Here is a 26,741-nt window from a genome sequence, read left to right on the forward strand (position 1 = left end):
AAACCAATACAATATTGTAAAGTAAAAAAATAATAATAATAAAAAATAAAAAAAGAAGTAAACTCCCCACCCCAAAAAATGGAGTATAACCTTTAAAATTGTGAATCATTATATTATATACATATAACCTATATAATAAAGTACATCAACCATACTTCAATTAAAAAATGTTTAAAGAAGTAACACTTATACCTCAATTACCCATTTTATATTGAATTTATCTCCATCTGACTATATGGACTATGCTTGTACATAAGATTCAGGAGAAATCAATGATTAGATCAATCTGAGGAAGAAGCATTTTTCTTACCCCTGGTGATTTATTCCGGACTTCTACAAAAGACACACTGGTTTGGCAAAACATTAGGCTGACGAATTGGGCAAAGTGGAAAAGGGTGACGATTTTCATGCAAAATAAAGTCAGAGTATTGGCATCGGTGCTGCTGCCTTCTTGTAAGGGTTATTTGGATGATGTAACAGATGCTGGTGTTGGAGCCAGACTTTACAAAGGGTCCTGTTCAGCGAACAGGTCTGACTTACTGGATGGACGGATGACAATGTTATTAGAAATCGCAGCCCCGCGTTCGTTCCTGGCTGTACACTGATAGACTCCTTCATAGGTCTCTGCTTTCCCCTCGCTCATGATGTTGATTGTGAGGGTTCCTGAGCCAGGCTTCATGGTGACGAGAGGGTCTTTATCTATGTCAAAATGAGTCCCATTACGGGTCCAGGAAAAGCTGCCAGGCACACAGAGGATTAAGCTTGTTAACAGTCCAGAAAAACAGGATTACTTGCTCTTTAACAAATTCCTTGTAGTTTTATGAGTTTCTGAATAATTATACTTTAATATTCAATAAAAGCAATTTCATTGAATCGTGACTTAGAAAAAAGTGCTGACCATATATACTAAGGTACATGTCTTCATCAGAAGTACCAAAATCTGACTCAATAAAGAAACCATGCATACAAATTGCCTGTCATTTTTCAAAGAAAATATTGTAAGTAGGTCACCAAGGCACATCTTCTTAGAGCTTTATTAGCATTTTTATTGTAAACTCCATTGTTCATAGAATTGATAACCTGTCTATGAAAATTTGCTCCAGGGTGAAGTGTAACATGAAAGGCCTTTACAAGTACTAATATATGTGTATATTATAAGTGATCAGACTAGTGTCAAGTTACCACGAGGCAAAGTGTGAGTTGGGAGGAGAGGAAGACACTTGAATTCAATGGTATTTTAAATGTCAGGTTTCATTAAAAAAGTGCCCATTCTTTATAAAATATATTTGAGAATTTTTAATCTAGAGATGATTTTGTAAATTTCTGGGAAAGTATTTCAAATTGGCAACTAAAAGCCTTCTTTTTCAGCTTTGTTTATATAAAATAAATGACTGCCTTATATAAAAGCCACAGAGGTCATGTAATCAAAGACTTGGTAACTGGTTACAAATGAACAATGGCCATGCTCTTACACAAGTATTAATTTCTAAACTTTTCCAAGCCCTCTTGGATTTCCCTTCCCACTGTTTATCCATTTAGTGGCAGTTGTCACACCTCCTAGGGCAGGAGGCAGTGGTAGCAGATGCTACTGGCTTATGGTAAATAGAGATTAAGGATGCTGTAAAATATCCTACAATGCACAGGAGAGCTCTGCCTCCATAACAAAAAATTATCCAGCCCAAAATATCAACAGAGCTAAGGTGGAGAAATCCTGCCTAACAGGGAGTTATAGGAAGTATTAAGTGAGTGTTAAAGTGAAGGGGACACTGTCCATCAAAGGACATTGCATTGGGGCTTAAGCACTCAAAAGTTTCTAATAATACAGCAGAACAGATTGTTTTAAGCCAGCCTTTGATGGAAATTTTTGATATCCTTAGGTATTTACTGCCAGTTAATTTTTTCCTCTGTGCCAGTCTGTGATAGATTAGTAAGGCTGGTCATAGACAAACTCAGAAATACAATATTGAGAAAATCTCCTTTCTATTTTATAACTTTAAAAATTCCACATTATATGTCCATAATAATCATCCAATTCTTGAAAACTTCCATATATTACTGGATAAGTTACAGATCACCCACTAAGGAGGTGTGGAACCTGGATAAGGTTACCTAGCATTATTGGGCATCAGTTTTCCCTCTATAAAATATATTGGCTGGACAAGATAACGTTTAATGTTTCTCCCAAGTCTAAAATGCTCTGCAGTGCTCATGCCAAGATACATATGAAGCGTCCTGAACTCTGCCATGTTTGGAAAACCACTTGGGGCTATTTTATAGATTTCGAGAGAGCTAGGAGAGATCTTAGAAGTTGTGTAATTCAGCGTCTTTATTTTATAGATAAAGACACCAAGGCCCATACAGAAGGAATTTGCCCGTGTCACAGGCTGTCAGAAGGCTCTCATGACATCTCCCCACAATTTTTTAGCATGTCACACATAAAGCTATCAGTATGGAAATGCAACCACCTGGGTTTTTAGGAAGAACCAACTGAATTTAATTAAAAGCAGAAAGACAAAACAATGAACCTACAGACATTATTAAATGACACCTTAATAATAGGTCAAAGTGTGAAAGTGAAAGTGTTTGTCGCTCAGTCGTGTCTGACTCTCTTTGACTCCATGGACCGTAGCCTGCCAGGCTTCTCTGTTCATGGGATTCTCCAGGCAAGAATACTGGAGTGGGTTGCAATTCCCTTCTCCAGGGGATTGTCCTTACTCAGGGATCTATCAGTGCTTCTTTTCAGTATTATAACAACAGAAAGCACACCTACCTTGGAGAAGGTTTCCCCTTTGCCTCACACTGGATTACAATATTCTCTCGAGGGTCAATAATGTAATCTTTTGGAGACTGTTGAGTGATGGTTGGTGGTTGCACCACTTAATTGTAGAAAGAAGAATAATGGATAGAAATAAATTATTTAATATTGTAATAGTAATCATTTTTTTTTTCTGTATCAAAATCACTTACCCTAGACTAAATATGCTCCAAACGTTTTTAGTAATTTCTCTTGTGGCAACACACAACTCAGCAGATTTTTGGCTAAAAGACTCCTAAAATTTTGGAGTCAAGACATAACTCCCTTTTGGTAACTTTATATGTGTTCATAAAGCCCATTTTCCCCCACTGAAAGTTTGGGAAATTCATTACCAATATAAGCTTAAAATTAAGATTTTCATTTCTGATGTAACAATGAGAAATTTGTCTGAGACCTTTGGTTCAAATGATGCTTTTTGATAAAATTTAAGTTACAAGGTAAATTTGCAACTTTATTAAAAAAGAGTAACTGATTTATAGTTCATTCCTGGGTTCATGTAAATGAATACACTGGTAACAAATATATTTGAGAAGCACTGTTAAAAAGATGATTAAATTAGAGACTTGACATGTCTTATTAGAGCCAGGAGGAAGGTGGCTACTAGGAACAGAGATAAAACAGGCTTATTTAGAAGAGGAATTGGGAAGCTCTCTGTTATAAGAAATAATATTCTCATTTCAGTCTTCAAAGTGCTATGTGATAATTTATTATCGCATTGTAGGAAGAAACTATTCTGACTCAGAACAACTGAATCTGAAAAAAACCTGGTATCTGGACATTTGATGTTCAAGTCACTCTAAGATTACCATGCCCTCCTTCTTATGAAATCAGAATCACAGAGTGTAGAACAGGAAAGGAAGGGAGAAATAATCTATTTTGACTTCTTCTGTTGCCTAATGCAGCAAAATAGCTTGACTTCCTAGGCAAGCAGAGAGAAGCAAAGTGTCCTGGGTACCAGGTAACTACCTTGCACACCTCCAAAGACAGCTGTTCACACAGACCACAATGGTTCTCAATCTGGTCACATCTACAGATGATTCTGGTTGTCACACTGGGGTGGGAGTGGTCCTGGCATCTGGTGGGTAGAGGCCAGGGATGCTGCTAAAACATCTTACAGGGTACAGGACATCTTTATAATGTGAAGACTTGGTATTTGGTTCATTGAAGTTTTTCATATTTCAGACTGTCCCTTTCCTCTCCAACTATGCTCTGGGCTTCCTTTGTGAAACTTCTTCCATCTGCCAATCAAGTTATTTCCCAAAGCTTCATAACTGTTCTCTGCCTTTGTCTTTCTTTCTTGTGCGGGAACTGTGCACATGACTAAACTGACTGCTTCCATGGCTGAAAAATGTCTTATAAATCTGCAGGCATGATTCTGTTTTCTTTGTCTCCAATCTTGTGTCTATTGACCAGACAGCTCTTACTAAATATCCAGAGAACACCTAAAATACAGATCAAAAATGGAGCTCATAATTGCCATCATTTACTGTGCACCTGTTAGCTGCAGGATACTGCACAGTGTCAATTTCAACTCCCTTTAGCAAGATCCATCCCCTTCCTTATCCTAAGCCAGCTGCTCCTTTCGGCCTCTAGCACTGTCCAGGGGAGCCTCATCCTTTCCAGCCCAGTCAGTTACCGATGCTGGGTAGCAGTTTGGTCTAACAATTAAGAACTAGTCTGTCTATTATTTACCAGCTGTGAGAATTCAACCAAGTTTCTTAACTTCTGTGAGCCCTCATTTCCGTAAAGGGAAAACAGGGTTTGAAAGTGGTATCTACCTCCTAGGGTTGCTGGGAAAATCAAATAAAACTACTTGTGCAAAATTCTTAGTCCATGCCAAACTGTAATGGTTCAGCGATATTACCTGTATTTAGATTATTATCATAGTCATTTTTATTTAGACCAGCTTCACTTTGCAGAGATCCTTTAGGCTCTGGCAGTATAGAGTCTGGGATGATGGAAAGAAGCTTAGAATTCCCCACCAAGGGATCAGCAGGCATAGGTTGTGGGTAAGGGGGACTTTTAGGAGTGATTCAATCTGATTTCTTGTGCTTTTCTGCGAGTGACAGAGATGCAAGGGTGGTGGTCTCAGACCCAGAACTTAATGGAGCTGGTTTAGCTGCCACAAATCACGGCCAGGAGCTGACCATCTAGATGGAACTCTTTGAACACTGCTGAGGTCACTGGGCAACCAACAAGGGCTATAGAGTGACAAGGGGAAAAGGTGATTTTATACAATTGTCCTGGTTAATCCAAACCAAAGGATTTTTCAAATGCTTGAAAATTATTATTATTTTTTAGGTAGATGATAGGTGGTGCCCAGCTGTCAGAGGCAGCAGTTTTAGATTAGAGCATGCCACTCAGAAAGGATGTGAGTGGGGGTTGCTTGTCTTTTGTACACTTCCAAACAAGATTCAAACTCTCTGGGCCATTTTACTGATGACATTAAGAAACACTAGTCTACCCAGTCCTGAAGATTGAGCAAGTATATGAATGAACTCTGCTGAAGTACCTGCAAGTGCCCAATTCCTATATATATCCAAAGACATGTTTTTATTCCAGCCAGCTTTTAACAGCATTTAGAACCAGAAGTTCCCTTCCAATTTTGTGGTTCTCATTGAGTTACATCAGATGTGAATGAAGCGCAGAAGTTAGTAGTGCAGAATATTGGTAAAAGAAAAACAGTAATACCTGAGTTCAGAATTCATGCAGGGAATATATTCAACCTGCTTCTTGGAATTTCATTGCAATGCTTAGCCACAGTAAACACACATGCTTAAAAAGACGTTAGCCATGAAAATAAAATCGTGCATTTAATTCACAGTATTCATTCAAAAACAAAGACACAGTCAAATTTTCACACTGCCTGGTAATGACCGAAAGACACTTACAGTCTTCAAGAAGTTTTGCTTTTTCCCCATCAATATCAGCAGGTGAGTGGGCGAACAGGATTAAAGAAAACCAGATGTTAGTAATAGGAACGTTAGCACCCTGAAGATAATAGGGGCGTCTTGTCTATTTTACTTAACCTAAAAAACCAGTAGAGCAAAGGTGGAGCTGGTGAAGTAGCAAGAGAAAGAAACACCCATTAAAGGTTTTGTTTAATCCTGAAGCAGTGATTTCTACAGAAACATAAGGGAAGAACAAAAGAGATGCTATAGGCCCAAAAAAATGATTCTTCCAGGAATAGGAATGGGTAATTCCATGCCATCCATGTTGTGCTGGACAAGTCATTATGTTCAATTTGAAAAATAGCCTAAATCTACAATTAATCTGAGTTGTCACATACTGTGTTGTGTCTGATCCTATTATTCCAGACATCACTATGCACATGGTAATGATACCTAACAATGGGACACTGCCACAAGGAGAGTGCTCCATCCAAGTCAAATCCAGCACTGATTTGAGGTTTTTCTATTTCCATGGTTAATCCCCATGTTGGTAATTGCACTTTTCAGACGGTTGACATATTTCTGCTTCAGAATGCCTCAGTCACCCAGGGCTGCTAGTACCTACCCCAAGCTGCAGAAGAAGTGTAAGGAACTGGGGCAGGAAGAAACTGCATTAGCATGCAATTCACATGATTCCGCTGTGCTGCCTGTCATTACTACTTGCAAAGGTTAATGCAGGAGCGCCTGGGTTGTCTGTGACTTTCTTTTCATCATGGTTCTGCCTCTTCTCCATTAGCAGCGATAATTGAGTTAGCCGTAGGTGACTGTTTCCCTCTGATTGTTAGATTGAGCAGTCAGATTAAGGGAGAATATATTTAACACAAGAGAGAACAAAAGCATTTCTCTCAATGCTTTTCTCTCACTTCTACATATCTGCTAGGGCAAATGCTTACTTAGGCATTCAAACTCCAATGGGCTTAACCAATCATATCTTTTTTTTTTTTTAATTGAAATTAAAGTCACTGAATGAATATCTTTTGAAAAGAAGTTGAATGTTGCATTTTCTTATACTTTAAAGATGCACAGCAAAGGGAGTCAACAAAGCATGGGGCCCATCACATCTCTTCTTCCCGTTGGCAGTTGCAATCTCTTTGGTTAAAAAAAAAAAAAAAATGACATCACAACAATTGAATTGCCCCAGGAAAGTGTTATCTTCCTTGCACCTTGGAAAGCTTGCCAAACAGATGTTCTATTCAAGAAGCTAATGGATTTAAAGAGGTCATGTAGATTAGGGATAAAGAATAAATCAATTCTGAAGTACAGTAATTGTCCAGATTTGAAATTCTGCTTTCCATTGCAGGAAAAGTAACCCGTTGGCACTTAGCATTATCTGTAATTTTTCAGATGCCACCCAGCTCGGGGACAGTGCAGCATATATGGTGCTTTATTGAGGAAAGGGTGAGCTCCTATAGTAGCTGTTACTTGCTCCATTATAAATAGCAATTTTGCTGAAGACTTGTTTTATTCTCAACATTGACATCTTGGTCTTTAATCACCATTTTTAAAACAAAGACCTTTCACTAGGCTTTGATAAGAAACATTTTCTAGCTCTAAACTCATACTTAAGATTCAAAACTCAAAAGTGAACTTTGCCTTGTCTGAGTCAAGAGAAATGAGTCGTGGGTAGTCTGGGGATACGGAGGGGCGTGGGGTTGGCTGAGAGATGATCCTTTTGCTCTCAGCATATGAAGGGAGAAGATGGAGAGGTGGGAAGGGGATAAACAGGGAGGGGGGCGGTAATCCGTGATCATTCCTTTTATTGGCGTATAGTTGCTTTACAATTCTGTTAGTCTCTGCCGTACAACATCGTGAGTCAGCTAAATGTTTACATATATTCCCCCTTCTTGAGCCTCCTTCCCCATCCCACCCCTCTAGGTCATCACAGAGCCCCGAGCTCCCTGAGCCACACAGCAGCTTCTCTCTAGCTATCTATTTCACACCTGGCAGTGGACACGTGTCAACGCTACTCTCTCAGTTCGTCCCTCCCTCTCCTTCCCTGCCTGTGTCCAAAAGCAATTCCTGCAGGATGGCTTCTATAAAAAGATGCCTGTTGGGAAGATCAGCTCACACTTCACTCCTTCTTGGGCCAGCCCCCTCAGTGGTACACCAAAAAGGACCTGAAGGGAGGGAAAGACTGACAGGGAGGGGACCATGTGTCTGACCCATTCGATGGCCTTTTCTAGAGTCTGATTATTTTTTTTCCTAGGGACTGATTCTTTATAAACACCAGGTGCTGTTTGATTTGCTTTTCAGGATCACACAGACGTGTCCTCCATCCACACTGTTCAGAGTGATGGTAAATGCCGGGGAGGTTCTGGCTCCAGGGGCTCAGAGCTTTGCAATGTTAATACTTACGATCAAGAGGGACTTCCAGGGCACTAATCATCTGGCACAGGAAGAGCATCAGCGGCGCTCTGCCTGCAGATAAGCGCTTCTTTTTCGGCATTATTTTAAGCTGCATTAGCCGAGCTCCTGCTGAGCCCCACAAGCTGAATTTCCTTTTCTTCTTTCACAAAAGATTTGTGTGCAGTGTTTCAATAATTCTCATGCAGGAAACTGAAAAAGGATAGAGGAAGAATGAGTGTAATCTTTTTTTTTTGAAAGAAGGAAATGAAGAGAGGAAGTCTGCAGTTCAGAACATCAGTTCTGTATTATACATGAACTCTAAATGGGAGCTAACTTTTAAATATTTAACTCTGAGGACTGTAAGAATCATTTATTCATAAATCAGCTAAAATTAGGTCAGAAATATTTGCAATGATGTCAAGCAAAACCTGTTAGTGCCATCCTTCTGGTTTTCCCAGTTTAAATATCTGTGTTTATATCAGAGGCTACCATGTCTCTAATAGAGCAAGAAAACTTAGCTTTAAATCGGTTAAAAGGTGTGACTTTGAAGGGGAGGCCTAATGGCTTCTCTTTTCCAGAGATTCTCTCTGTGAAAGTTCAGGGTGTGGTTGTCAATTTGTTTCAAACCTCAAACACCGATTTACTGGCAGAGCCACCAAGAATACTGGCCTTTTCCATCTCTTACCTGGACTGTGGCAACAGACACACCTGGGCTCTGAGTTCCAGGTCTTCCTCACTGCAGCAACCCTCTGAAACAATGCTGACTAATTTTCTCAAAAGGTCTTTGGTTAAATCATCAGAGTAGTCTCATGGACCTACCCAATAAAGTTCAAATACCCTTAAACAGGTAATAAAAAACTTCAATGATCTGGTCTGAGTTTATCCTACCAACCTTATTTCCTCCTATTTCAACATAAATTATTATTTTTGTTTGTTTGTCAGTTTGATTGCCTGATTCTGCTTTTCTTTCTTGGGCCAGTCCTTCAATATGCTTTGAGTTTTTCCAACTTCTTGCCTTGGTTTATCCTACTCCTTTTACCTGGAATGTCCTCTCCATCAAATTCCCTCATCAGTGTCCAAAGGATTTCTTTATAGATCATTGAAAATGGAAACACAAGCTGACCACTCAAATAAAGTCATTTATTTCACCCTCTGAGAACCCCTGAAATTCCTTGTTTTATTCATCACGTTATTATACAGGTATATACTTTTGGGGGATATGCATGCTCTCTCCCCTACTACTTCAGGCAAAGATTGTGCCTCTCCCATCTTTGTAACCTAAAATAGTGTACCTGGCACATGAAAGTGTCTACCGTACATAAGAAAACATGAGCACAAACACAGAATGTCGGACAGGCTTCTGTCTGACAGCAGACTCCTGCGTGAAATGATGGGTATAATCTTCTCCCTAAGAGATGCGAGTGACCAATGGCTCTCTCTCAAGAAGGTAGGAGAGGTGCCATTATTTTAAACTAGGGTCACTTATGCAGTTTCATTACTGAATTATTTGTGTAATTGTGTATTTTTAAAATGTCTATCTTTCCCACTCAACTGAAAACCTCCAAAGAGTAGGGACCACATCTTCCCTGTTCCCTATCATGTCCCCAGAGCTCATCACAGTGTCTGGCATATGATAGGGAGTAAATAATATAGGCAGAAAAAAAAAAAAAAAGGCAGGGAAAGGGGAAAGATGAGGTTGTATTCAGAGAGGCACTCTGACCACAGTCTATCTAAGGCTATATTTATATTTATACTTATGTGCATGTATGCATGCTCAGTCATGCCTGACTCTTTGCGATCCCATGGACTGTAGCCTGCCAGGCTTCTCCGTCCTTGGGATATTCCAAGCAAGAATACTGGAGTGGGTTGCCATTTCCTCTTCCAGGGGATCTTCCCAACCCAGGGATTGAACCCATGTCTCTGGAGTCTCCTACATTGACAGGCAGATTCTTTACCATCATAGCACCTGGGAATCCCTGGTTTCCTACCAGAATTCTTCAGTTTCTTACTCAATTCAGCATTATGGTCTCAAAGTCAGAAAACTATTTATCTAAAAGTCCTTTATATAAATCCTCTTGAAGAGGAGGCATTTTTACAAAGGTAACAGAGTGAAACCATAATTGCCTATATTTACACTACTTGGTTTGAAAACCAAACTCTTATCAATCTGGTCAAATCAGTTGTCATATTACATCTGTGTGTGGAAGAGGGCTTAAATGTATAAAAGAGAAATGAAATGATGCTGATAACATGTGTTTTGCTAGCAACTGAGTTCTGATTTGAACATGATTATAACTGTAGTTGTGTATGTCTTGCAAAACAAATATAAAAATATGCTAAACAAATGCAAAAAATTCTAAACATAGACATTATACATATATAAATATTATTTTATGAATGAAACAGCCATACTGTGTGCTTTCATTTAAGAGCCAGGAAATTTGTCTTTCTATATTACAATACATAAACATCACGATTTAAACACTGAGAGGCAGGTAGAGAAGCTCACCCAACCATTACTAACCAAAATATAAACCAGACTGTCTTTCTGTGCATGCAAAGCAGATCTACATTATTTAATCAGATTTACTTAGGTCTTTCATGATTTTTTCTGTTGAAATGCTAGTTGTGAATTTATAGATAGTCTTCAAGGAAAATAAAACATAAATGGCAAGATGACCCTAAAACAAGTCAATGATACATGCTACACATACTGAGAGAAAACTATAGAACCAAACATTGAGAAAACAAAGGGAACACCTGCCTGAATTGTGTGTCAAACTAACTGAGTTTATTCAATTTAAGTGCCTGGAATAGATGCCAGAGAACTAAAACACTTTCTAGAAGATGTACAAATAAATTGTAATGCACATAAGATCTTAAGCAACTACATACAATTTCTAAGTTCTTCATTCATTATTTGTTTCCCTGAATGCCTTAACTATTCATCCTTCAAAACACAGAAACTATTAGACAACATCCTATAAAAGAAAGGATCATTCAACCCGCTTATCTTTTCAGAATATATATGGAATAAAATACTGCACATTAAATCACAGTGTTGTATAAAGAAAAAAATAAAAATCTTAAGAAAAACTGAGACAGCACTTACTTAAAGAGATATGAGTAAATCTTCACAATGAGAGGAAGTCATGAACTATAATAAATGAAGATGCAGTCTCTCATCAGAAGCTGTAAGCTCATTTAGACCAATAGCCACAAAATCATCTCCAGTGTAGGTTCTGTTTGGGGAGGACAAAGCAATGGCCCAGCCCATCCTCTGAATCCTGCCCATGGAAAATCACTGACTTCTCCTATGAATGCCATCACAGGTGAATAACCCAATCTCTAAGGACAGCACTAGGTCCCTGAAAGTCACAGTGAAAATCAAATACAACTACAGAAAAGTGAACTTTCTCTCTGTAAGAGGGATGGACTTTGCATGTCTCACAGAGGAAAACCACTGCTTCTGCACTCTGAGTACTGACGTCAGAGCCCTGTTCTGCCAGGAGCCCAACTGCCTTATAGTTTACCTTGGAACAACGGTCACTCTCTTTTACGTGAGAATCATGAACCAAAACTAAATGGTTTATGCAATTACATTAAGATGAATGAAACCCCCATCTGAAATAGCATCTTGTTTAGTTAAGTTATAGGGCATGCTAGCACAACATAGTTTGTAATTTAAAAAAAAATATTTGCCACAGACATTTTAAAGCATACTTGAATGAGAAAGATGATAGGTTCATCTTCAGAATACAAATCACCCCAATATTTAAAACTACATATTGTTAAAATGACCCAGAGTAATCATAAACAGGAAAGCCTTTTACTATTTTGCTTCATTTAACTCCATTCAAAGCGACTTATCACGTTACCTTTAGAATCTCTGAAACAGAAGAGAAAAAAAAATTTTCCCTTCTTTAGTAAACTTTTCACCATTAGGAAAGAAAGAAAACTTAAGGTTCCCTTATTTCTTTTGTATAAAATTCATATTAAATCATACAAGCACACGTTTTAACAAAGGTTTCATACTCATGTTGCTTACCTAAGAAGTCTTGTCATTAGAAAGAAAAGAAAATCTTTGCTTTTCTCAAATGAGAAATGAAATTAATTTGAATGAAAAAAAAATAGCAGTTCTCTACCAGAACCAGGAGGCCATGCATTACTTACCACTTCATTCTAGCCTATTTGTACTTTTTAGCATCCCAACATGGGTGGTTCAGTGCTGACTGCACAATGTAACATGATCTACTCTCTAAGCCAATAAACAAAGATGCTTATGTGACTGCACGCCCTTTGGCACACTAATTATTGCTCTGGTGAGCCATCAGCAGCTGGCCTCTCTGACTGGATAGCTAACTGGAAGTGGCATCATCTTGACTGTGAAAGGTATTTTTTAGCAGCCAACTCAGGATGGTTACTGTTTCTTAATTGAAGTACAGTTCATTTACAATGTTGTATCAGTTTCTGATACACACAAAGTGATTGATGTATGTATCTGTGTGTATATAAATATTCTTTTTCATATTATTTTCCATTATGGTTTATTACAGGATGCTGGACATAGTTCCTATGCTATATAGTAGGACCCTGTTGTTTTTCTATTTTATATATAGTAGTTTGTGTCTGTTAATTCCAAACTTCTAATTTATCCCTCCTCCATCCCCTTCCCCCTTTGGTAACCACAAGTCTGTTCTCTATGTCTGGGAGTCTGTTTCCGTTTTAAACATAAGTTCATTTATGTGATATTCTAGATTCCACATATCAGTGATAGTGATGTCACATTGTATGTCTTTGGATTACTTCACCTAGCATGATAATCTCTGCTGCTGCTGCTAAGTCGCTTCAGTCGTGTCCGACTCTGTGCGACCCCATAGATGGCAGCCCACCAGGCTCCCCTGTCCCTGGGATTCTCCAGGCAAGAACACTGGAGTGGGTTGCCATTTCCTTCTCCAATGCATGAAAGTGAAAAGTGAAAGTGAAGTCGCTCAGTTGCGTCCGACTCTTATCGATCCCATGGACTGCAGCCTACCAGGCTCCTCCATCCACGGGATTTTCCAGGCAAGAGTACTGGAGTGGGGTGCCATTGCCTTCTCCAGATGATAGAATACATCTTGATAATAGCTCAAATCTCCATTCCTCAGAGCACTATAACTGATTATCTTGCTAGGTATTCATAAAACCATAGAAAATAGGAAAGCAGGTATTTTACCCATTTAACAGATGAGAGAAAAAAAAATCATGGGGCCATTATTCATTGGGACCTTCTCTGTGCCAAGAATCACACTGAGTTTGTTCCATGTGTTAACTTATCTCATCTTGCCAATAACCCCAAACAAGAAACTCTATTTCGTTTCCCAGTTTACTGATAAGGAATCTGAGATGCAGGATGGTAAAGTCATTTGCTTAAGGACACACATGATATGTAAAGTGACAGACCCAAAGCTCCAGTGCTTCTGAAAAGTTCTGGAGCTTCCAGCTTGTCATACCCTGAGAAGCCTCTAGCATTTCCCTTCCTCTCATATCCTCTTATTTTGCACTCAGCCAATAAGCAAACAGAATTACCAAATTTAGTCACCGATGTTAAAAAAACAAACAAACAAGTGTTAATGGTTTCTGAATGTCTACGGAAGATTTTCCTAGAGCACATCTCCAGGGGCCTCTTCACAGTAGATTGCATATGAATAGTGACCACTAGACATGTATCACACACTTGCCCTGACCTTTAGAAGGAACCGCAAGTTAGTACAATGGAGACAAGACAGACTTTTAGAAAGTTAATTTTAAAAGTAGGCAATGTAACTAAGGAGAACAGTATGAAGGTTCTTTAAAAGACTAAAAATAGAGTTGTCATATGAGCCAGTAATCCTATTCCTGGGTAAATATCCAGAAAAGACAAAAATTCCAATTCAAAAAAACAGATGCACCTCAATGTTCATAGGAGCATTATTCAAAACAGTCAAGACACGGAAGCAACCTAAATGTCAACTGCCATATGAATGGATAAAGAAGATGTGGTATGTATGTGTGTACTGTGCTGTGCTCAGTCGTGTCCAACTCTTCACGACACCATGGACTGCAGCCCGCCAGGCTTCTCTGTCCATGGGGACTCTCCAGGCAAGAATACTGGAGTGGGTTGCCATGCCCTCCTCCAGGGGATCTTCCCAACCAGGGATCGAACCTGCGTCCCTTATGTCTCCTGCATCGGCAGGTGGATTCTTTACTACCAGTGTCACCTGGGAAGCCCACTGTGTAGCATAGGGAACTAACTATACTCAATATCTTATAATCTATAGTGGAAAAAAATCCAAAAAAGTATATTAATACCCATGTCTATCTAATCACTATGTGTACACCTGAAACATAGTAACTCAACTATATTTCAATTTATAACAAAAAGGGGCCATACATTTTTTAAAAAATTAAAAAATAAAAATAAAAAGATGCTAAATGGCTCAAAAAAAGTATGCAACATATAAGGAGATGGTACAACATTCATAAGGTACAAAAGATCATATAATCCAAAGTACGCAACACAATCCCAGTTTCTCCCTGGGGAAGGTTATTATTACCAGGTTTTGTGAATTCTTATAGAGCTATTTTATGTATAAAGAGGTCTACAAATATATAAAACAATATTTAAGGGGCTCTTAGATACAGAAAACAGCTCTAAATCCTTTTTGCCATTGAAGTTAGATCAAAAATAGGCAAGTCTTTCAATAAAATCTAGTTATTTACATCACATAAAATTATTTGGATATAGGCTTTTTCAATCTTCCTTAAATTTAGCACAGAAATTACAAGAAAGGAAATAGAGAATGATCTAATTGAGAGAGCTAAGATGAAGGATGAAGCGTGGTTACTGAAAAGTCCATGCGTACATATGTATGACAGAAACACTTTGCTGTACAGAAGAAATTAACACAACATTGTAGATCAACTAATACTTCAGTTTAAAAAATCAAACATACACAAATGCACAAAAGTCCGTAAGGGTGAGACTAATGGTGACCCTGACCAATGGTGGCGCCTGTCCCACATGTGTCCACCAATTATCTGGTGACAGGTGTCAGGATTAGCTTCAGGGGTGACAGAGCTGATGAGAAAGGAAGGATGGGTAGAGGAAGAGGAACAGTATACATGTGTGTGCTCAGTTGCTCAGTCATGTCCAACTCTTTGCGACCCCATGGACTGTAGCCTGCCAGGCTCCTCTGTCCATGGGGATTCTCCAGGCAAGAATACTGGAGTGGGTTGCCAAGCCTTCCTTCAGGGGATTTTTCCAACCCAGGGATCGAACCCACATCTCTTACATCTCCTGCATTGGCAAGTGGGTTCTTTACCACTAGCATCACCTGGGAGTTTCTCAAAGGAAGCCTTCCTCACCCTACCTCCACATCCAATCACAGTCAACTAAACAGACCAGAGGGGAAACTGTTTCCTCTGAATGCCTGCCCTACTCACAGTCTGTCTTTCTGCACTGACCCCACCACCCTGACCGAGGCTAGAAGAATCAGGCGTGGGTGTCTGACCAAAGGCCACTTAGTGCCTGTGAGATGACTTGGCGATTTTAGAGGGCTCGAGAGTGACCAACCAATTGGCAGCAAATTCCTTTTTCATGGGGAGAGTGAATATGAGGCAGAAAGGGAGAATAAGTCACAGTTAGGAGAAGGAACAAAGGTCAAAGATGACACAGAGGCAAGGCAGCATGAGAAACCGTGAGTCAGCAGGGGATATGAGGTGTCCTGAGCAGAATGAAGCCAGTAGGCAGTAACAGAATCAGTGGAAATGGTCAACTGAGTGCCCGTAGCATTGGTGAACACCTCAGGCGATGACAAAGGACCTGCTCCATTTGTACTATGATCACCGGGTCTCTAAAACTCTTGGCACCCCGAACAATGTTCCAATTCTCTGTGAGGTTTGCCAGAACAGTGGTTGTGGCTGAAAGATCTTCCCATCTTTCTTCCATCCTGCTAATTCTAAAATAAGCCTTCATTAGTGTGGTAGGTAGACTGTTACATCGCTGGCCCCCAGGAAGCACCCCTCCAGCATCCATCCCTCTGTGTAGCCCCCTCCCACAATGACTCTGGGCTTGGTCACAGGACATGTTTTGGCCAATGAGATTTTAGCAAGGATTATGCAAATTGAGAGGTATGATTAGCACTTGCACACTGGGGCTTTCCTCTTGTAATGCTCCTTCTGGGAAGCTTAGCTCGACTATGGATGATGAGAGGAGAGAGTGGAAAGAGACCTTACGTAGACAAAAGATCATCTTGGACTTTCTGGGCTCCACTGAGCTCCCAGCTGAAAGCAGCTGAATAAACCACATGCCACAGAAGAACCATCTGAGACAGGACAATCAGATGCCAATCACCTGAAGGTTAACAGAGCCTCAGAATTACAAAAAAAAATCATCAACTGTTTCAAGTCACAAAATTTGGGGGTGATTTGTTACATAGCCACAGATACCCAAAATAATAAAACTCAGACTGACTGTTCCTTGCAACCAGAAAGGTGCTAATATACCCATTTAAGAGGCTTGATGATTCCGATGCACATATCTCCTTACAATATCATGGCTGGAGCTACAGGCATCCTAAATGAATAGTCTGGTGATGACTCCAAAATTATCCAATTTTATTATCCAATTTTATAATCTGAAGAAAATCACCTAGGAAGTAGACCTTGCTTTGAAGGAATAGACCTGTCTCTAAGGCCTACCTTTTTTCTTTTCCTCCCTCTTTTCTTTGATTCCCTGTTTAGTAGGAGAATAAGTAGATCCAAGTAGAAGCCAAGATAGAACACTAGAAAAATATATAATTCCTCTATATACTTCCTTGTATGTACAGCCAAAGAGTACAGACTTGTTATAGTTCTCATACAAAACTTGTACTCAATAAATAGAAAATAATTACCACGGACTCCAAAGAAAACTTTTTACCCTAAAATAATTGAGGGCAAGAGGAGAAGGAAGTGACAGAGGATGAAGTGGTTGGATAGTATCACCGACTCAATGGACATGAAATTGGGCAAACTGAGGGTGAAAGACAGAGGAGTCTGGTGCGCTACAGTTCATGGGGTCACAGAGTCGGACACAACTGAGCAACTGAACAAAAACAAGGCCTGATTTAGTATTTTAGGTATTCTATCAATCTATTTCTAATGCAGAAAAGCAAAAATTAATCTAGACAATAGGATGAGAGGGAGCTCCATGAAGGTCTGCCTCTCTTACCTTCTGATCTTCATGAATCAGACCAGAATCTGCTAGTGTTCTATCTTGGCTTCTACTTGGATCTACTTATACTCCTACTAAACAGGGTATCAAAGAAAAGGGGGAGGAAAAGAAAAAAGGCAGGCCTTAGAGACAGGTCTATTTCTTCAAAGCACGGTCCACTTCCTAGGTGATTTTCTTCAGATTATAAAACAGAAACAAAGTTCCAATTTTTTTTTAATTAATTTTATTTTATTTTTAAACCTTACATAATTGTATTAGTTTTGCCAAATATCAAAATGAATCCACCACAGGTATACATGTGTTCCCCATCCTGAACCCTCCTCCCTCCTCCCTCCCCATACCATCCCTCTGGGTCGTCCCAGTGCACCAGCCCCAAGCATCCAGCATCGTGCATTGAACCTGGACTGGCATCTCGTTTCATACATGACATTTCACATGTTTCAATGCCATTCTCCCAAATCTTCCCACCCTCTCCCTCTCCCACAGAGTCCATAAGACTGTTCTATACATCAGTGTCTCTTTTGCTGTCTCGTATACAGGGTTATCGTTACCATCTTTCTAAATTCCATATATATGCGTTAGTATACTGTATTGGTGTTTTTCCTTCTGGCTTACTTCACTCTGTATAATAGGCTCCAGTTTCATCCACCTCATTAGAACTGATTCAAATGTATTCTTTTTAATGGCTGAGTAATACTCCATTGTGTATATGTACCACTGCTTTCTTATCCATTCATCTGCTGATGGACATCTAGGTTGCTTCCATGTCCTGGCTATTATAAACAGTGCTGCGATGAACATTGGGGTACACGTGTCTCTTTCCTTCTGGTTTCCTCAGTGTGTATGCCCAGCAGTGGGATTGCTGGATCATAAGGCAGTTCTATTTCCAGTTTTTTAAGGAATCTCCACACTGTTCTCCATAGTGGCTGTACTAGTTTGCATTCCCACCAACAGTGTAAGAGGGTTCCCTTTTCTCCACACCCTCTCCAGCATTTATTATTTGTAGACTTTTGGATCGCAGCCATTCTGACTGGTGTGAAATGGTACCTCATAGTGGTTTTGATTTGCATTTCTCTGATAATGAGTGATGTTGAGCATCTTTTCATGTGTTTGTTAGCCATCTGTATGTATCTGGTCAACCACTTGTAAAAGAATGAAACTAGAACACTTTCTAACACCATATACAAAAATAAACTCAAAATGGATTAAAGATCTCAACGTAAGACCAGAAACTATAAAACTCCTAGAGGAGAACATAGGCAAAACACTCTCTGACATACATCACAGCAGGATCCTCTATGACCCACCTCCCAGAATATTGGAAATAAAAGCAAAAATAAACAAATGGGACCTAATTAAACTTAAAAGCTTCTGCACATCAAAGGAAACTATTAGCAAGGTGAAAAGACAGCCTTCAGAATGGGAGAAAATAATAGCAAATGAAGCAACCGACAAACAACTAATCTCAAAAATATACAAGCAACTCCTACAGCTCAACTCCAGAAAATAAATGACCCAATCAAAAAATGGGCAAAGATCTAAATAGACATTTCTCCAAAGAAGACATACAGATGGCTAACAAAGTTCCAATTTTTAAACATGGAAAGTAGGGAATAGCTCTAAGGGTGAAGTCTGAGAACTGGAAAATTAAATCTGAAATACGGGCCTTGATAGTAATATATTCAGAAACATTTGTCGAGTCACTGAAACAAGTTCTGGCTCTATTTATCTTCTTGTAAACAGAGATTTCTATAAATATCACTGAAAAGATGTAAGGATCAGAAACAGTTTATTAAAACTTTCAGCAGAAAAGGCCCTGCAGGATATTAGTATTCTTATCTGTTTGTCAAGTAAACAACATATGGCAACATGGCAGCCATTTAATAGTAGATAATAGCATTTTGGAAGGCCTGGCAGACTTGCCACTTTTTAAAAACTTATGTCGTATTTCAAAGATAAGAAGGAAGGATTTACAAACTGCTCTTGTTGTTAAATGGTATGAGCCACTGAGGATGCAAAGCAGGGGTCAAAATCTCAGTGCTTTCTTCTCCTAATAGCCTGGAGTCAGGGTTTGGGGAGAAGAAAGAGCTGGAGAGAGAATTAGCCTAAAGCACTGTGAGAAATTAACTCAGAGGTCTCAGTGCTTAGCACAGTACCCTTTAGACCTGAGTCCTGCCCGTGTCCAGTGTGGGTGGCACAGAGGCTCTAGGCTGACAGAGGCTCCACCATTCCCTGAGGCTGCCATCTCCACATATGACTTTCAGATTCCCCGTGCTCTCCTGCTCTTAACCGCCCCTACCCAGAGGTGATGCTGACAGTTTTTGCTCCTAACCCATGGACCAGAAGAAGTCAATGACACTAACCACAAGGGATTCTGGGAAATGTCTAGTGCCTACAAATATCTATAGGGCACTGCTATCATTGCCACAGACAGCATGCTCAGTTCACAGTAAATTCTGAAGGTCCCTTTCTGGAAAGGGTTTCAGAAGTGACATGCTACACTGTTCTATTGTTTGCTCTCAGTGATCAGCCAGGGGGCAGGATTTTGGTGTTGAGCAAGGGCTGTGTGGGTGCTTGTTGGCTGCAGCCACCTCCTCTGCCTTCCGTCCAGCTGCATTTCTGAATCATTCTTTCCTGTCTATTGGGTTTCCCCAAACATGGGCCTGGGCATGGGGGTGAGCAGTCAGAAGACCCAGAGTAATCACATCCAAGGCTGTCCCTCCTGCCTTGTCACAGATGACTATAATCTTCACAGTTACATTTCCAAATGCATTTTGCCAAGGTATCCAAGCTCTGTGTAATCACAATGAGACCGTGAAAATGAGAAATGGAGTCTGACATGACATGAAGAATTGTGTTTTCCGCTTGTTATCGGTGCTGGGGAAGGTGTATTATCATAAGCTGGAAATCCTTCATTCCAGCTAGAGGCTATTTCATACAAAGAACACATTTCAGTCACTTGCTAATATACATTTTCTACTACAAAGAATTTACCCACAAAACAGGGGAGTAATTCATATTTAATTCCTGATGCATTTAATTTTCTTTTAAACAGCCTATGTGAAAATCTGCATTTATAAAAATGATCAGCAAATGATCATAGGCTTCCAAGAGAATTTGTCAGATTTACTTCAAAGAGCATCTTCCTTCTGAGCATTTAGAATAGAATTCAGTCTCTAGGAAGTTAAATTATGGGCTCCTCAGGAGTCCATAGAAGCAAAGCACACAGAAATATGAGTGTTAGAAACATTGTTCTCTGCAATGTGAGATTCAATCAAGCCAAGAGTCAAAGCTCTAGAATAATTTGTTGTGTATGCCTTCTCAGAAACCACCTTTTCTATAAAAAGATCATATTCTATTACTATCACTACTTAAATGGACTCCACAGAAGGAATACGGAATTTCACTGCTATGGTGTGGAAGAAATACCAACTCAAAGAGCAAGTCAGAAGCATCATTAAGAGGAAAGCATTCTTGGTCTAAGTTTCCAGCTTCCTGGAAAAATCAGGAGAGAAAAGTCTCTGGTTTTCATCAAAGTTGGTTAGTAGGAACATTAAACCTAGAATTACAGCCTCTTTGCATCTCCTCAGGTGAGTAAATCATGAAAAAAAAATTTTATGAGTAAACTGAGTTCCTAGAAATTAATATTTGTAATCTTTCTGGAAAGAGAGTTGGGAAGTAAGTGGAAAAGTGAAATAGGAGGATGAAGACAAAAAAAAAAATGAAAGAAGAAATGATGCAGATGTCAGAAATTTCCAAGTTATACTATGATTATTATCACTTTTTTAAATGTGGAAATTGTGGTAATTCACAAAGCAGTTGGGCAAAAAAAAAATACCTATGAAAAATAATTTCTTAAGCACATGAAAGGAATCATAACTATTTCAAGGAAAACATTTATATAGAAGTCCCTCTATAAAGGCTCATGCTTTGAATACCTCTAAGGTCTCTTCTAGCCCTACTCTGAATTCTGAGAGCTACACCTGCTATGATATAAAGCAGAATCTAATAAAAAGCCCACCAAATTGGGCTTCCCTAGTGGCTCAGTGGGTAAAGAATATGCCTGCAATGCAGAAAACGTGGGTTTGATCCCTGGGTCAGAAAGATCTCCTGGAGAAGGGCATGGCAACCCATTCCAGGATTCTTGCCTAGAGAATCCCATGGACAGAGGTGACTGGCAGGTTACAGTTCATAGGGTTGCCAAGAATCAGACACAACTGAAGTGCCTGAGCACACTGCTGCTGCTGCTGCTAAGTCGCTTGAGTCGTGTCCGACTCTGTGCAACCCCATAGACGGCAGCCCACCAGGCTCCCCCGTCCCTGGGATTCTCCAGGCAAGAACACTGGAGTGGGTTGCCATTTCCTTCTCCAATGCATGAAAGTGAAAAGTGAAAGTGAAGTCGCTCAGTCGTGTCTGACTTAACGACCCCATGGACTGTAGCCCACCAGGCTCCTCGGTCCATGGGATTTTCCAGGCAAGAGTACTGGAGTGGGGTGCCATTGCCTTCTCTGGCCTGAGCACACAGCAACACAGTAAAACCACTGAGATGCTACACCAGAAGGGAAAAACAAATAAGATCAGACAATGGAAAAAGAGAGCAAAGCATCAGATTCCACAAGGCTGCTGGTTACTGGCTCTGATAAAAGTAGGCAAGGTGGGAATGGAGAAAAGAGCACTCTCACACAAAGGGCAGAAGGATGGAAGCAGCTAAGGCACATCAGTGTCCAGTGCTTTCTCAGAGAGAAGGCTTGGGGCTCTCGGCTGACGCTGGACAGTGGTTTCTGGATCTCTGCATCCAGTGGAGCCAAGCTGAGCATTACAAGAAGGAACATCTTTTGGAGAACAATTCAAAAGGCTGGCAGAGCAGTTGTTAGAGTCTAGGATGAAAACCCTGGGTAAATCAGGTAAGAGAGAGGAGACCAAGGGAGTAATCAGGTAAATCAGGTAAGACAGAGGAGACCAAGGGAGTCCACCGAGAATAAGGTTGGAGACCAAGGGACCCCAGAGACATTCCAGAGCACAAAAGAACAACTGGATACGGCTTTCACTGGGTACTGGCTGTGAGTCTTGGGGCTGCCCAGTCACAGGCAGAGGAAACTGTTAAAGGTCCTCTCTCTGCCTGCCAGGTCAGTGGGCTCAGGTTTAAGTTGATAAGCACTGGGGGCACCCCTTTGCCAAAACTCACTAGGCCAGGGTCAGCACCTCATGTATATCCAATTAGCCTATCTTGGGAAGGCTTTCAAAGCTTAGGTTTTTGTCTCCTTCAAGAATTTTTTTAAAAAGTGTTCTAGGCCTTTGCAAGAGTACAAAACCAAGGTTTATGAGTATATTTTTCTCAAGAGAAGGAAGTAAATGTAGTAGTCTCTACATCAGATGCTTAACATTTTAATTTGCGAGGCTACAAAATTAAGAATACACCTGACATGAGTGGCACAATAATACATAACTGAATCACTCTGCTGTATACCAGAAACCAGCACAACACTGCCAGGAAAATAAATTCAAGCAAACAAATTTTTTAAAAAAGAGTGCCATCTTCTCATGCAAAGAATAAAATGTGCAGGAAAATTTGAACTATTCAATTAAATTTAACTCAATAATCTGAGACTCAATTATGTCCAGATCAATGGCTGCTTGGGGCTGGGGTGGTCAAAGGAAATGGATGGAAAACAGGCAGGAAGGAACTTTTTGGGAACAGTGCTCAGCAGAATGGAAAATATAAGGCTTCTGGGGCCAAGTTATAATTACTTAAAAGACAACAGTATACCTGGTCTCTGGATTCCTATCATTAGCACAACCACTAAAGCAGAAAACTAAAAAAACAGATGGCTAAGGCATTGTTGTGGCATCCAGATCATTCTCGATCATTTTAAAAGGAATGAAATTCAATAATTTTAATCAAGTAAGAGAATAGCTTTGTGACCTTGGATTCGATTTTTTAGATCTGATACTAAAAGCATAACCATAAAAGGAAACAAATGATAACTTGAACATTATCAAAATGAAAAACATTTCTGCTCCAAAACACATAAATAAGGAAATACAAAACTAAGCCACAGATTATGAGAAGAATATTTATAAATCATAAAGCTAGTAGAGAACTTGTATCCACAACATATAAAAAGAAAACTCTTCAACTCAAAAGTAAGACAAACAGTAAAAAAAAAATATTGGGCAAAGGTTTAGACAGATACTTTTCCAAAGAAAATATACAAACGGCCAACAAACACATGAAAAGATGCTCATATAACTTATCATTAGATAAATTAAACCAAAAGAGATACCACCACACCCATTTGAATACCTGTTTTCAAAAAGATGGATCGTATCAAGTGTTGGTAAGCATGGGGAGAATGCTTACTGTCTCACTTCGTTGCTGTGAGATGGTAAAAAGGTAGCCACTTTGGAAGATAATTTGCCAATCTCTCTCTCTCGTTTCTTTCTCTTTTTTTTTTGGCATACAAAGCAAGAGATTAAATTGGGAAGGGGCACCCAGGCGGAGGGTAAGGGTGCCCAGATGGCTTCACCACATGGTTCACAGTCTCGGGCTTTACGGTAATCTGGCAAACTCTTAAAACTTAAAACACATTTATTATAAACCCAGCAATTAGGTATTTACTTAAGAGTCAGTTCAGTCGTGTCTGACTCTTTGTGACCCCATGGACTGCAGCACGCCAGGCTTCCCTGTCCATCACCAACTTCTGGAGCTTACTCAAACTCATGTCCATCGAGTCAGTGATGCCATCCAACCATCTCATCCTCTGTCATCACCTTCTCCTCCCGCCTTCAATCTTTCCCAGCATCAGGGTCTTTTCCAGTGAGTCAGTTCGTCCCATCAGGTAGCCAAAGTACTGGGGTTTCAGCTTCAGCATCAGTCCTTCCAATGAATATTCAGGACTGATTTCCTTTAGGATGGACTGGTTGGATCTCCTTGCTGTCTAAGGAACTCTCAAAAGTCTTCTCCAACACACAGTTCAAAAGCATCAATTCTTTGGCACTCAGCTTTCTTTATAGTCCAAGTCTCACATCCATACATGACTACTGGAAAAACCATAGCTTTGACTAGACAGACCTTTGTTGGCAAAGAAATGTCTCTGCTTTTTAATATGCTGTCTAGGTTGGTCATAGCTTTTCTTCCAAGGAGCAAGTGTCTTTTAATTTCATCGCTGTAGTCACCATCTGCAGTGATTTTGGAGCCCAAGAAAATAAAGTTTCTCATTGTTTTCATTGTTTCCCCATCTGTTTGCCATGAAGTGATGGGACCAGAGGCCATAATCTTAGTTTTCTGAATGTTGAGTTTTAAGCCAACTTTTTCACTCTCCTCTTTCACTTTCATCAAGAGGCTCTTTAGTTCTTCTTCACTTTCTGCCATAAGGGTGGCATCATCTGCATATCTGAGGTTATTGATATTTCTCCTGGCTTCAACCCGGCATTTTGCATGATATGCTCTGCATATAAGTTAAATAAGCAGGGTGACAATATACAACCTTGACATACTCGTTTCCCGATTTGGAACCAGTCTGTTGGTCCATGTCCAGTTCTAACTGTTGCTTACAAAGTTTCATTACTTAAGAGTAATAAAAACATATATATATATATATATATATATATTACATATATATATATATAAACTTGAATGTAAAGGGACATACCAGCATTTTTTATAATAATAAAAACTCGGAAACAATCTAAATGTCCCATCAATTGTGAAAAGATAAACAAAATAAGGTGTATTCATTAATGGAAAACTACCCGGCAGTAACAGAGGATGAGCCACTGATATGAGCAACAAAACCTCAAGACTACACTAAGTGAAAGAAACCAGATGCAAAAGATTTCAATTATCTGATAAAACTATAAAACCAGAACTAGATTAATGGCTGCCTGGGGCTGGAGGCAGGAAGGGATTTTTAGGGGATGATGGATAATCTAAAACTAGATTTGGATGAAGCTTGCACAATGGTATAAAGTTACTAAAACTCATCAAACTATACTTGCTGCTGCTGCTGCTAAGTCGCTTGAGTCGTGTCCGACTCTGTGCGACCCCATAGACGGCAGCCCACCAGGCTCCCCCGTTCCTGGGATTCTCCAGGCAAGAACACTGGAGTGGGTTGCCATTTCCTTCTCCAATGCATGAAAGTGAAAAGTGAAAGTGAAGTCGCTCAGTCGTGTCCGACTCTTCGAGACCCCATGGTCTGCAACCTACCAGGCTCCTCTGTCCATGGGATTTTCCAGGCAAGAGTACTGGAGTGGGGTGCCATTGCCTTCTCCAAAACTACACTTAGAATGGGTAAATTCTGTGGCATGTAAAGTACACTGCAATAAAGTCATAGAAAAGAAAAATAAACCTGACTATCCTGTGTTTTGCAAATCTGGACACACTTCAGAGGGTACACTCACACCTTTGCTTTCCCTGCTAGGTGCTCTCACATTATACTCATTCTTGCCCCAGTAAGAGTTAAATATATCTATATTTTTTAAATTATCACCTTAGAGTTTTATTTTGACAACTACCAGAGAGTATATAATCCTATTATTTTAATTGTATTATAGTTGATTTACAATATTGTGTTAGCTTCAGGAATACATCAGTGATTCACATATATATACACACACACACACATTCTTTCTCATATTCTTTTCCATTATAGGTTATTACAAGATGCTGAATATAGTTCCCTGTGCTATACAGTAAATCCTTGTTGCTTTTGTCACACTGGTCATCATCAAAAAGTCTACAAATAATGAATAATGAAGAGGGTAAGAGGAGAAGGAGAAAAGAAAATTCTCCTACACTGTTCGTAGGAATATAAACTGGGGCAGCTACTATGGAAAACAGTACAGAGGTTCTTCAACAAACTGAAAATAGAGTTACCATATGATCCAGCAATCCCAATCCTGGGCATGTATCCAGAAAAAACTCAAATTTGAAAAGATACATGCACCCCAATGTTCATAGCAGCACAATTCATAATAGCCAAGACATGGAACAACAGAGTGTCCACTGACAGAAGAATGGATAAAGATATGGTACATATATCCAATCGAGTATTATTCAGCCATAAAAAGAATGAAATGATGCCATCTGCAGCAATATGGATGGACCTAGAGACTATCACACTGAGTGAAGTTAAGTCAGACAAAAAGGCAAATGTTATATGACCTCACTTACACGTGGAATATAAATATACTTATTTCTGAATAAAAAACAATACTGAAAGAAATGGAAAACAACATGTTAGTCTATGAAAGTCTAATGGAATTACTGAAGGAATAATTTTAAGAGGGGAAATGTGGAGATAAAAACCTATTTTAACTAAAATAGATAATGCCAATGAAAATAAAATACACTTGTCATTTTCATGAAAAAATATTTTTGTCACCATCTACAAAT

At 39.6% G+C, this 26,741-nt stretch overlaps 1 protein-coding gene across 2 annotated transcripts in view; it reads right to left on the reverse strand.

Annotated features, from left to right (window-relative positions):
• NRCAM (neuronal cell adhesion molecule) overlaps positions 1-26,741 on the reverse strand; it is a 319,780-nt gene that overhangs the window by 85,175 nt on the left and 207,864 nt on the right. The window contains exons 4-7 of one of the 2 annotated variants that reach the window (XM_061414005.1): positions 8,122-8,322; positions 5,707-5,724; positions 2,771-2,876; positions 541-737 (exon numbers count right to left, since the gene is read on the reverse strand). In XM_061414005.1, coding sequence (XP_061269989.1) covers positions 541-737; positions 2,771-2,876; positions 5,707-5,724; positions 8,122-8,227 — 427 coding nt within the window. In that variant the 5' untranslated portion in view covers positions 8,228-8,322. The remainder of the gene's footprint in view (positions 1-540; positions 738-2,770; positions 2,877-5,706; positions 5,725-8,121; positions 8,323-26,741) is intronic. The other variant, XM_061414004.1, reaches the window with a different exon arrangement.

This window comes from Bos javanicus, chromosome 4 (genome assembly GCF_032452875.1).
Source record: "Bos javanicus breed banteng chromosome 4, ARS-OSU_banteng_1.0, whole genome shotgun sequence".
NCBI classification, from domain to species: domain Eukaryota; kingdom Metazoa; phylum Chordata; class Mammalia; order Artiodactyla; family Bovidae; genus Bos; species Bos javanicus.